The 13,520-nt window shown below is 38.9% G+C and overlaps 1 protein-coding gene across 2 annotated transcripts in view; it reads right to left on the bottom strand.

Moving 5' to 3' along the window:
- The window catches only part of KCTD8 (potassium channel tetramerization domain containing 8), a 236,364-nt gene extending 223,431 nt beyond the window's left edge, over positions 1 to 12,933 (bottom strand). For both annotated transcript variants that reach the window (XR_012250481.1, XM_073645561.1), the window contains exon 1: positions 11,816 to 12,933. Coding sequence is in view for 1 of the 2 variants with exons in the window: in XM_073645561.1 (XP_073501662.1) it covers positions 11,816 to 12,614 (799 nt within the window). In the remaining variant the exon portion in view is untranslated. The remainder of the gene's footprint in view (positions 1 to 11,815) is intronic.
- Positions 12,934 to 13,520: the final 587 nt, after the last annotated feature.

Raw genomic sequence — 13,520 nt, 5'->3', positions numbered from 1 at the left:
TGGGTCTAATGGGTCTAAAATAATAATGTGATCCGAAAGTAACATCAAATTTATCATTTTTTGTGGGTTATTGCCCAAATAACTATTTTTACTATATTACTGATATGTCTCGGGACAGTGGTAACAGCACGCAAAGTATATTTATCACCTAATGAAGCCAATGTCCCATCCCCTGACGATGCCGCTGAAGCGGAGAAACATGTTGGGGGGACATGTGCTTGTATAAACTACCTTCCTATTCTGCCACGAATGGTGGCTTCCTATGAGGCCATCAGAACAAACATATGAGTGATTATATTAGAAAGTTTAGGTAGATCAGGGATGTTTTTTAATACCCAGTGTGCATTTTAATTGAATATTTAATAAAAGTTACATTTTATAGTCTTTAGTGAAGGGTATTATATGTGGTTTCTCCATTTGGTAAATATCACCTAATGTATCTATAGGTGGGTAATTAACATCCGATCGTCAAAGGCCAAAACCCTTTGAAACCCAACAATAAATTATAGTGGGTTTGGAGGCTCTATCCCTCAAAAGTACATAACCAAGATGAGAAAGAAGTTGACTGAGGCAGAAGGTATTTTATGTATATTGGCACTTTTTTAAAAAAAAAAAAATCGATGTTTATTGTTTTTTTATAACTATAAAAAAACAGAAAACTGGACAGAACTGGAGCAGGGAAGAGTTCTGTAGGACAGTAGAAAACTTCATTATATTTACCAATAGGTATTTATCAGCCTTCTTCTAACATTTTTAATGATTCCTGTGTTATACCTAAAAGAATGCACATTTTTAAAAACAATATTAAATCCTTCCTGCTCCCTCTGCCTGCGGTTAGCAGACTAGTCCGGGAACGCTGCCAATCATGGCTACAGTGCGCTGGGATCACACCCACAGCTGCGTGATTGACTTCCCACTGTGTGTAGTGTGCACATGGAGAAGACTAAGTCTCTCTCCTCCTTCCTCTCTATACTCCGGAGGAAAGAGAAACGAGGATTTAACATTGTTTTAATCACACATGTATCATTTAGGTAGAACACAGAGATCATTAAAAAAAAATCATTAGGAGGCTAATCGAGCCCCATTAATACCTCCTGGTGGTAAATCCTACCGTCAGATTCTATTTAAGTGGGATTAGTAGTTTGGCAGCTTGTATAAACCAGAGGATTTGGCAGCTTTTAGATGGATTAATCCCTGGCAAAGGTAGCCACAATATAAAAGTCATGGGAGAAAGTTGTACATCTTCACGGCATATGCTTTTCATTTCTTCTCTTACTTTGTTCCAGAATGGGATAATCAATGGGCAAGTCAACCAGATGTGAGTGAGGGTATCTACAGATCTGTTGCATCTTCAGTATAGGTTTAGGTGTGAAAGGATCTTATTGAAGCCCAAAGCAGAGTTGAATGCTTGCCAAACTTTGATCATGTTTTTAGTTCGGTTTTAAGGGGGAGATGGATGCGTGGACCAGAGCTGGAACATAAGGAGTGGTGGTAGGGGGTGGTTCTCCAGATCAACAGCTATAGGAGCAAGGGAGAAACGATATCTAGGTAGTGAGAAAGATCTGTTGTAATTTTCTAATTATATAGGTTATTTTGCACCAATATCTGGTATACACTCTACAGGTATTTCTCTCACCAGGAAGAAAACAGATAAGATATGCACCTTATTAAAGAACAATGGGACAGACAGAAAAAGACCAAAACAGAGCTCAGCTGTGTCTGTAAGGCCCCATAGACCTTAAATGTAGAGAATCAACACATGTTGGATTTTATTCAAACTTCTTTTTCCGGTAGACATAATAAAGAATCGGAGGCTCAGGACCCTCATTTTAGTGATCAGTGAAAGTTCCAGGAGTTGAACCCCTATTGAGCAGACATTTATCACTTATCCTGTAGATACGTGATACATTTTTATCTTTTTATTGTGGCAGAGAACCTTTGAAGAAATTCTTTATAACTGGTGGGCTGTATAAAAATAGATCCCAAAGGCTGAATTTTCACACAATGGCTGACCCATGTGGCCTAAACCGCCCCCCATGTGGTGACCATAGGATGCATTATTTTGAAAGTGATACCTCCATTTATAAGTCTCCTAACATATAAGAACACACTGGACATCCACCATTAATGCTTACTCGCCTTCAAATACATGCAGGAGATTCTAACCACTGGCGGTCTTCATGCTTTATAATGGTAGACCAATATGGTCAAAAAGTATAAACGGATAATGAAAATAGTAAGCAGATCCAAAGAAGACATAAACACTTTACAATAGTAAAGTCAAATAACAACTACTTTTTTGATACAATGGTACATTAAAAACATAAAACAAGTCGGGATAAACCTGTACCATTCTTGCTAATATTGGGTTACTGTTGGAAATACCGGTATGTAATTTGGGAGCATAGCACTATATTCCTAATCTTCTGAAACTAGTACAAGTGGTAATCTTTGTATTTTATAAATATTAAAGGTTACCTGTCATCAGCCTTCCTGCTATTAAACTGCTGCTAGCATATTATGTCCTTTTTAATTAAATCCTAGGAATCCACTCTGTGCGCCCCTGCATCCCGACATACCTCTGAAATTGATCTTTATTCACTGCTTTCCGGCATGGTACTCGATGCTGAGCGGTATGATGAGTGTTTATAGACCTACATCGGCACCTGCTGTGAGCTCACTAACCTGGCCCCATTAATCAAAGGCACAGGGGACAGGTAAGTGAGCTCAGAGAAGGTCGAGGTTCATCCGTATACACCCAATGGATTATACGGCACCAAGTATCATGCTAGAGAGCAATGAAAAAAGATAATTGCCGGGATGCAGGGGTGCATGGAATGGATTATTAGTATCCTAATTAGTTGGTCATAATGTTTCTGTACTAGTTTAACAACAAGAAACCTGATGACAGGTTTCCTTTAAAGGGAACCTGTCACCCCCCTGGGACCTATCAGACCGCTAATATATGTATACTGGTGATAGAAATGTAACTCTATACCTACCTGTATGTCCCATATTTGAGGTCTGTGGCTGTAAAATTGCTTTTTATAAAATTTGTTTTCTTAGGCTTGACGACCAGGGGACGCCAAGAAATGCCCGCCTATATGCTTAATTTAAATATTCCCACCCTCCACTGCCCTCCCCTGCACGTCATCGGGCCCTGTGACGTGCAGTCTAGGGCTGCACATTCCACGCATGTGCAATGCGCCTATAGCGTAAGGAGCTTTTTTTTTTATCCCTGCCCTATTTTACTGATCTGCTCTAGTGTGCAGGCTCCGGGAGTCTCTGTGACTTTCGCTCCAGTGACCTCAGGCATGGGCAACAATGAGGTTTGGTCCCCACTTACTCCCGGCATCCTGCTATCCGAGCAGAAGTGGGGACCAAACCACATTGTTGCGCACACCGGAGGTCACTGGAGCAGAAGTCACAGTGACTCCCCGGCGCCTGCGCACTAGAGCAGATCAGTAAAATAGGGCAGGGAGAAAAAAAAAGCGCCTTACCCTAGAGGCGCATTGCGCATGCGCGGGATGAGCACAGCGGACTGACTATTCAATTAAAGATGGCTCCAATAATTGTAACATTTTCTGAGTGTTTTAGGTAATACTCCATTTATCCACAAAATTGTGCAGCCATTGGCCACTGCATACTTGCATGGTCTCAGCCACGAGAAATCATAACTTAGTGAAAAAATCATTCTGTGCAGCTAATATATTTTACCTCAATGTTCGCTTCTGACTACAAAGCTTTGTACTACTCAGAACTTTGATTATTCCCATAAAATATTTCCAGAGAAAACACATTTTCAAAGCCTTTCCATAAAAAAAATGTTTATAAACTGTCTGGGGGAGCATGTATTATTTATTAAGTAGAGCTGATCATAGGCTGCGCATCTGTGCTGCTCAGCGTTAACCAGCGAGTCTGACAGGTGCAGGTGCACCCTATTCACAGAAAGAAAATTGCAGACTAGAGACGGAATTAGAGAGAGAAAACTTGCCAAGAAACCAACTGGAATAAATAATTCAAATCACAAAATATACACTAGACAAATAAAGAACTATAATATGCATTAACTTTAAAGACCCCCATAGCTGCTGTTATAGATACCGCACTGGTCAGTGAAGTGGAGCTGCTGGAGTCAGGAGAGGGGGTCTGAAAAGAGGACATTGGTGACAATTTCATAGTTTAAGATATTAGTGAGGTCAAATATTTTGAAATGTTGATGTCTCTGTCCAACTCCCTTAACTCTCAGTAATGGGAACTGCTATAAATTATAAGAAATATTATACAGTATGTTTGTGTAGACGCACATCTGCCTGAAAATGAAGAACACAATTATTGTCTATAGGCATATAAAAAGAAAAACCCACAATGGTCACTGAAATAAATTTAAAACTGACAAAAGTAATTTTCAATTTAAATTAACCAAATATCAATTTAAGGCAATCAGACACAGCTTTTGAATTTTAATTCAACAGAAAAATATAAAAAAAAAAAAAACTAATGAAACTGGCCTGGACAAAGATGTTGGTAGCCTTAACTTAATATTTTGTTACACAACCTTTTGAGGCAATCACTGCAAACAAATGATTTCTGTAACTCTCAATGAGACTTCTGCACCTGTCTCCAGCTATTTTGACCATTCCTCATGACCAGACAGCTCCTTGCGTCTCAGATGTGAAGATGCCTTCTCCAGGCTGCTTCTTTCAGCTAATTCCATAGATGTTCAATAGGATTTAGATCAGGGCTCACAGAAAGCCACTTCTGAATAGTCCAATAGTCCTTGCTCTTAGCCATTCTTGGATGTTTTAGCTGTGTTTTGGGTCATTATCCAGAGGACCCATGACCTGTGACTCAGAGCAAGCATTCTGAAACTTGGCCTCCTCCATGCTTCACAGTAGGTACAATGCTCTTTTCTTTGTATGCTTAATTTTTGCATCTGTGAACATAGAGCTGATGTGACTTGCCAAAAAGCTAAAGTTTTTGTCTCATCTGTCCAACATTCTTTCTTTGTGCTTGTCAATATGTAGTTTAGAAAATTCCAGTCTTGTTTTTTTATGACTTGCTTTCAACAGTGGTTTTCTCCTTGGTTGTCTTCCAAGTCCACATTGGCCATGACAGTGATGGATGGTGCGATCTGACACTGATGTACCTTGACTTTAGAGTTCCCCTCCAATCTCTTTGGAAGTTGTCCTGGGCTCTTTGGTTACCATTTGTATAATCCGTCCTTTCAATTAGTCATCAATTTTTCTCTTGTGGCCACATTTAGGGAGGTTGGCTAAAGTCCCATAGACCTTAAACTTCTGAATATCATGTCTAACTGTAGTAGTCTAACCCTTGTCTAACCCTTTAAAGAGGCAGACTGACTGCTTACAAGTTTGTAGACACAAATGATGCTACTTACAGGAAACACCTTAGTTGAACATGTCCTTATGGTTACATTATTTTCAAACCTTTTTTAGGGTTACCAGCATTTTTTTCCAGGCAATTTTCATTAGTTTTCTTTTTTTAATGTTTCTGTTATTTTTTTTTTATTTCTATTAAACCACAATTCAAAAGTAATGTCTGATTTTCATTATTTGATTGCTTTCTTTTTCTTAAATTACTTTTCACTTTTTAGTCATTGTAGTGACCATTGTGGGTTTTTTCTTATTTTATATTATATTTGCATTGCCAGAGGACATTGTTTTTGTGTATTACAATACTATTTTTAGTTAATGTATTTTGACCATATTGGGTTTCATTTATTGGAACATTTTTGACTTTCTAGTGTAGAATAACCTTCTCAAATGATAATAGTATATTTATATCTATAGGTAAAATGCTGATCTGGTTTTTCCAGTTTTCATTATGCTACTCAACTGCTGACCTACTGTAAAGAATACCCACAAGGATGACTGAAAAAAGTGCTGGCATCTGACATATAAACATATACTGTACAATCAGCATCAGGTAACTGTATAAACTAGAAAATCCATTGATCTAAGTTACATAAAAGTCACAGCAACAAATAAAGTCTTCCGTAGAAAGTTAGTGGTGCATTATAACTGCAATATAATGTATATATTTCGGCATATTTTTAGCTGGTGATTAAAATTTGGGAAGGTTTAGTAAACTGAGCTTATAAGGGATTAGAAACATACCAGGGCTATTATCTTATCTTTCTTGTCCACCAAAGGCAACCTTCTGCGGTGCTCTTAACATTTTTAAGTCCATGGCTATAATAGTCAATAATGTTTTCGCAGGTTTTACGGTAGTGGTTGTCAAAAATACACTTTTCTTTTGGACAAGTAATCAGTGCTCTGCAGCTGAATTTTCATCATTAACTGAGCTTTCTGCTCTATTTCAGCTGTGTCCTTCAACTTTAAGGTCCACATACAGAGCGAAGCAGCAGAAAGCAAGAAAAGAGATCTCAGTATTTGTAGCATTGAAGGCGACTAATGATAAAGTTCCCCTTGTAACTGCAAATGGACCCTTCAAAAAGTTGCATGTCCCTCTAAATGGAATTTTCTGGAGTGAGAGGCTGTTCAGAATATTTTCAATTTATACTTTGTACATATGAAAATGTATCTACTGTATATTGCACTGTATATGTGTTATCTTTTTTTTACCGGTTGGATGTATGCCAAGCTACATTGCCTTCCATTACATAAGTAGTGCTCTGACTGGGGTCTTCTGGCTAACAGTTATAAGGGAATTACGTAAGACTGTCTAGGTCCAGGAAGAGGCTGAGCTGACTAGAAATGGAGCATGGTGGTCCCCAATTGCTGACCAATTGTGACGACACTGCTGTAGTCTTTAAACAATCACTGGAGCAGCAGCAAAGAGGCAGCGCTGGACCGGGAGAGGGTGAATAAGCCCAGACAGGACTATAGGCTGCAGAACATTATTTCTGCAAAATGTAGTGTTGTCTGCAAGTATCATCCATCTACCAGATTTCTAAGTGTCAATAAAAGTTGCATCTATAACCCTGAACTGAAAATTCTCATAGAACCCAAATACAAACCGTTTTTACACATCCGTTTGCCAGAGTTGGTACCCTGCCAGTCCGTCATACACTTTTTGTCTGTTATTTCTAGTATCCATCAACAAGTGTTCAGTTCCTCAGAAAGCGCCTTCATATTTTAGCTCAGTCACAAGGCTCCTAAGATTATGTGCCACAAGATCAGACACAAGTTTTTACTCTTTTTTCATGTACGATTTACTTAATCATCTGTTTTCTACTTATTATATTGACAGTCCCTGTGATATCTTCAAAATTATTTAAAAAATCTCATAAAATAAAAATTTTCCTACCACAAATAAATACTCCATTTTCAATGTTTAAATATACAGTAGTGATACATTTAGCTGCGCTTCTAGAGAAACACCACAAAAGCTAGTGTAATAACCTAATAATGCATGGAGAATAATTGCTGTTACATCTGTATATTTGCTTGTCTTATGCTCATTTTTATTCAATCCACGGTTCACTAGTCAATGTACAGAGGCTGCGTGACAATACAAAACAGGTCTGCAATTCTTTCCTAAAAGCACAATTATTTCCCATGGGCTGTGTCTGTTAATGCATCTCAGGCTTATTCATGGAAATAGGGCCAAGCTGCAATACAGGGAACAGCCAATGGACAAAGGGGGCAGTGTTTGTAAAAAAAAAATACTTGTTACCATTTAAGATGATTATTAAATAAAACTGGCACATACTGTATAGAATTTCGCTAATTATCATGTTTTAAGGTTGCATTACAAATGTTTGACAAACTATGTATGTGTGCTAGTGTTTTATGGTAAAACAAATGCATGAAAGCAGGAAAGACATGGATACACTGTGTGCAGAATTATTGGGCAATTTATATTTTGATGATTGATTTTATTATTAAACAGCTGTAGTGATGTCGGTCAATCCAAAAGGTTAATAACCTTGAAACCTGAATATTTAAGAAAGTAAAAGTGAGGTTTTGACTTTCTTTGGAGATTATATATGTGTGCAGAATTATTATGCAACGAAATGAAAAATGTAAATTTCCCATCTCAGTTGTTTATTTTTTTTATCTGTTACAGTGAGAGCAATAACCAAACAACTCAAAGTGGACAAAAATACATTTCTGACATTTAAAAAAATATCAGTGACCAATATAGCCGCCCTTCTTTACAATAACACTCATAAAACTTCCATCCATGGAGTCTGTCAGTTTCTTAATATGTTGATCATCAACTTTTTGAGCAGCACCAACCACAGCCTCAAGGCACTGTTCAGAGAGGTGACTGTTTCCCTTCTCTGTAAATCTCCCGTTTAAGAAGAACTCCCAAGGTTTCAATGGGGTTTAGGTCAGGTGAGGCAGGTGCCATGTCATTATTCTTTCATCTCTAAGGCCTTTACTGGCAGCCGAACAGTGGAGACTTTGATGCTGCGATGGAGCATTGTCCTTCATAAAAATCATGGTTTTCATGAAAGATACAGACATTTTCCTGTATCACTGGTAAAAGAAAATGTCTTCTAAACACTGGCAATATGTTTGGCAGTTGATTTTGAGTCCATCTTCAACCCAATAAGGTTCAACTAGCTCATCATTAATAATACCAGCCTTTGGCAGTACCCCACCTCCACCTTGCTGGTGCCTGAGCGGAAGTGGAGGTCTCTGCCCCTTACTGATCCAACCACAGGCCCAGCCATCTGTTCCATGAAGAGTCATTCTCATCTCATCAGTCCATAAAACCTTTGAAAAATAAATCTGTCTTCCTGCATTTCTTGGCCCAGTCTTGACATTTCCACTTATGTATCTTGTTCAGTGGTTGTCGTTTTAAGCCTTCCTTACCTCGGCCATGTCTCTGAGCACTGAACACCTTGTACTTCTGGGTTCTCCAGGGAGGTTGCATATCTGGAATATGACAGCACTTGAGGATATTGGCTTCCTGGTCACTTCACGTTTCATTGTTTTCAAATCTTCAGAAGTTACATGAGTCTTTTTTTTCTTAAGTTGTTTTCAACCCTGTTGACTATTTGCAACAAAACTTTTGATGGGTCTATGATCTCAACCCAATATCATAGCAATTGTTGCATTTTTCTGAAATACTTGTAAAAATTTTTGACTTTTCAGAGTCAGTTAAATCTCTTTTTTGGTCCATTTTGCCTGGAGAAATCAAGCTGCCTAATAATTCTTCACACCTTGATAAAGGGGGTTGATATCTTTAGGCCCCACCATCTCTCATTACACAAATACACATCACCTGATCTGCTTTATCCAATAAGCATTTACGCATATACACCTTGGAGTTCGAAATCTGCATAAAATGGTGATATGGTCAAAATACTCACTTGCTTAATAATTCTGCAAATTCTCCACTATGTATCTCCATGCACCTGCGGAAACTGACATGCGGCGCGTCTTTCAGACCCGCAGCCTGTCAATTTTTCTTGCGGGTCCACATGTGGACTTTCCCCATAGACTAACATCAATGAGAAAAGTCCACATGTGAAAAAAAAATGGCGCCGTTCATTAGCATGTGAGGGCGGGAGCCGAGCGGCCCTTCCGTAGTGTCGGGGCCGCAGGCAGCTCCTGACAGTGTGCACATACCCTAAGGTTTTGAGAAAATAGATTCTGCTATTTAAAGGGAAGCTGTCATTAAGATCAATCCCCTTAAACCGCATATATGGACATGCAGATTTTTGAAAGCATACTTTCTATATTCTATCTGTTGCTGTCTTCCGGTGAAATCAGCGTTTTATTTCATATACAGCTGAGGCACTAAATCCTCTGGGCAAAACACATAGCACTTCCCGAACTTCTGCCTTCCAAGATTGTTTCCCCACTCTGCACCAGCCTCTTTAGCTTTATTGATAGCTCACTGTCGATCTCCCTGCCTGGTTCCAGATGTTACATAGACATTGAGCTATCAATAAAGATAAAGAGGCAGGTGCTGGGGAACTGCCTGTCACGCCCAGAGCATTGAATGCCTCATTTGCATCTTTCAGGATTACAGCAACAGATTAGGCTTCAATGGATTTAGACCTACATACCCATACATGCAGGATTACATACACATGACAGTATTTTAGTCCAGATTTTAATATGGGAAATCCACAGCAGAATACAGCTACAGCTAAAACGGTGACATTTCAACTCTCAGATCTCGCCTATATGCTGTATAAATTTTTCCAGCAGAATTTGACTTGTGAATGTGATGCACATTTTCAGTCTGCAAGATATCAATTATTGTCACGGATTTGTTGCAGATTTTCCCCATTCAGTTCCACTGAGAAATAAAAATCCACAACAAAACCCCTATTGGGTGGACATTGCTTTGGATTACCCACAGGTAGTGAATTTTGCATCTACAAGTTCTCAAAAAAAAACAGTTCCCAGAAAGTTAAAAATCAACCACTGCACTTATCTCCCATGTTACTTTTTTGGCTACCATGTTTGTTCCATAGAGTAGCATAGGACTAGGCGAGGTAGCTACAGAAGCACCAGGATAGATAAGTCTATTGGGTCTCATAGTTTAGATGCTTTTTTTATTTTTCAAAGGAAAATTTGCACGAAGATCCCCGCATTTTGGTGCAGATTTGCTGCTATGGATTTGCCTGTAATTTCCTATGGATTTTGGACATACTTTACCCTAAAACCATAGGCGTGATTCTTATCACGCTTAAGCAGTAGTCAACTACTTATCTATTCTTACTCATAACACTTCTCTCAAGTTTAACCATTGTATTCGCAAAGCATTGCCTCCTTTCTTCCTCTTAAGACATTATGTCAGTAATTGCTACTTTAGAACTGTAGAACTAAATTTACATAAATTGTTAACACAGCAATATCACAGAATAGCCCAGTACCCACCAATGTGATTATTTCACTTAAAGCCTTTACAGGAGGCTCAGAATCCCATTAAACTGTTTGACGACGGCTCTTGACTCTTGACAGAAAAAATCCTCTGAAGTATTTTCCTGTTTGTCTTGTAGATGACTTACCATTAAACCTCATTACGCAGAACTACTGTCCTTTATTGTACACTTAGGATGCATTTAATGGTTTGGAGGGATGGTCTGCAGAAAGATGCTTGTATGTCAGGTGGGGAAGGGGGATTAAAAGAGATACCATGAAGAAAGCATGACATGTATCAGATTCACCTAAACGAATGTGGACTTCACTAACAAAATATTAAAAATCAGTAAGTCCATAGTAACTGGAACTTATATATGGTCTTATGTTAGAAAAAAACAGTATACGTGTCCTGGTTTCCCGCTGATCTGCTTTTTAGCCATCCTTTGCTAACTCCAGATGGAGAGTGTTGACTTTACAGCTAATGAGAAAGAGACGAATTACAGACATGGTTTAATCCTTTGTGCCCAAACTAATGTGGGTAATAAATCAAAGCTAAACCACTATGTTCCCAGTAATGAAAGCAAACATGAAGCATTTTAGAAGACTGATCCGATGGTTTTATATTGGCGACATTTAATCAAACCTCCTTAAAGGGCAGCAATGTTGGGCATGGTGGCTAAGTTTGACAAGTGGCACAACTTTAGAAATATTAGGATATGTTATCTATAATTCCCCATGTATCGTAAATCAGTGATTGGAAAGCACAATCTCGGTTTCATCTATAATGCACAAAGCCTTGTGGTATTTACTATTGATTTAGGGTTAAAGTATTATAATCCTATTATATTTACTATATGGCTGTTGCATTTTTGTACACTTCTTTTGCCACCAAATGTATCTGAAAATTATAAAGAAGAGACCATTTCTATAGTGCAGGTCAATATACAGGATTTAGATGTAAATATCAATGCAATTGTATAAGAAGTAGAGTGACTTACTGTAAAAAATGTACTCGGTGTAACTGCTCCAGATTTTGTCATCCCTGTACTGGTTTACGAAGGCTGCCGTTCCAGTAGAGTTGCAGGCTACCATTTGAAACCCAGCTTCTGAAAGCCTATCAAAAGCTTGCTCCAAGTAAGTAAATTTTAGGTAGAACCTAGAAGTGTACTTTTCTGGGGGGCGATCGGGGTCTCTACTTTCGTTCAATGTTTCTCCAAAAACTTCTTTAGCCAGAGCTATTCTGCCACATACCATAATCCTGGCCACTCTTCTGAACTTGGCATCAGCCTGGTTATCTCTGACCATGGTGTAAGAACCTCTGTAGCCTATAGTGATAAAACCAGATTTTTTATCCAGGGCTGCAGTTCTGAATAGGTCGCTGCTTTGTGAGTTCTCTTCTAGGTCACTCTGACAACCTTCATCATTCAAAGAGCTCTGCTTGGTTACTTTAGGTGTCAGTAGCTTCACCAGGTCATTGAGCTGGAAATATTCAGCCTCTCTTAAAAGTCTTTCCTTTTCTGGAAAGTGATCTGGAAGTGAGAGCTGCTTGTCCCTTAGATAGTCAAGCACGTACCTGAAAAGGAAGCCATCTCTGTCTATAAAGAATCGAGACCTGTTATCCCTGGGAAGCTCCTTGACGTTGTTCCTAGAGAACATGCTGTACAGAGTGCTGTCCGGAACACTGGTAAGTGTCGAATACTTTGTAACATAAACTTGGCCACCAACATTGAGCTCTACCACATCCGGAAAGGGATACGACATTTCGCTGATAGGGAGGATTGTATCTTTCAGAGCCATGTTTCCACATCAACATGCAGAAAGTGATGAACTTCAGAACAGTGTCCAGTGCAATGGCTTTCAGTTAAATCCACACCCAAGGCTCCGAGACTTCAATTCAGCCCCCACAAAGAGAAGCTTTCAGCACCATGGACAGTCCATGCAGCCCCAGAGCAGAGCAATGATCAGCACCAAGGAAAGCAGCACAAAATAGTCTATGAAGAAGAGCAATGATCAGCACCAAGGACAGCAGCACATAATAGTGGCTTCAGCTTCGCAGCGGAGCAACCATCAGCGCCACAGACAGCAGCACATAATACTCTGCACTGAGAGCTTATAGTGAACCGAGCTGACGTCACTCCAACTGCAGGCTGGGCTTCGGGGAAACTTTTCCCACATCTGTCTTTTAAAGGAGCCTGTTCTTTTTGCATGAGCTCTTTCTTTCGTGTCCTAAATGAGCCAATGCACAAGTGATAGAAAAAAAATACTATGCTATAGAAAGCACAACATCTCATTCACGGCTTAAACCTCCATGGTTATAGTAATACACAGTTCTCTTTTCCATTGCTGCACTATATTTTATCGTTGACATTTTTGTCATTAAAATGTGCAACAAATACAGAATAATACATGAGAATTGGGTGTAAAAATCCTATCGACATGCAAAAAAAAAAAAAGTGAAAATCCACATTTTTAAGGACCATATTTTCGGTCCAAGTGTTGAAAAATTCTGACATTACACGGACAGCAATGGTCTTCAATTGGGCCGTACAGATGACTCTTTTGTTTATACAGACTGATTGTCCAAGTGAAATAAAATTGCAGCATGCGCTAGTCTCACCATATTTCGGATGAGACTTGTCTATTCAAGTCTATAGATGTGCAAAAAAAAGTTGTATCCCATACAGGTCAATTGTATGTTAATCA

Source organism: Phyllobates terribilis, unplaced genomic scaffold, assembly GCF_046119375.1.
Source record: "Phyllobates terribilis strain yellow unplaced genomic scaffold, ASM4611937v1 Scaffold_1__5_contigs__length_1240528914, whole genome shotgun sequence".
Taxonomy (NCBI): domain Eukaryota; kingdom Metazoa; phylum Chordata; class Amphibia; order Anura; family Dendrobatidae; genus Phyllobates; species Phyllobates terribilis.
Note: the sequence above shows the minus strand (reverse complement) of the source record. Positions and strands in the feature narration are given on the sequence as shown.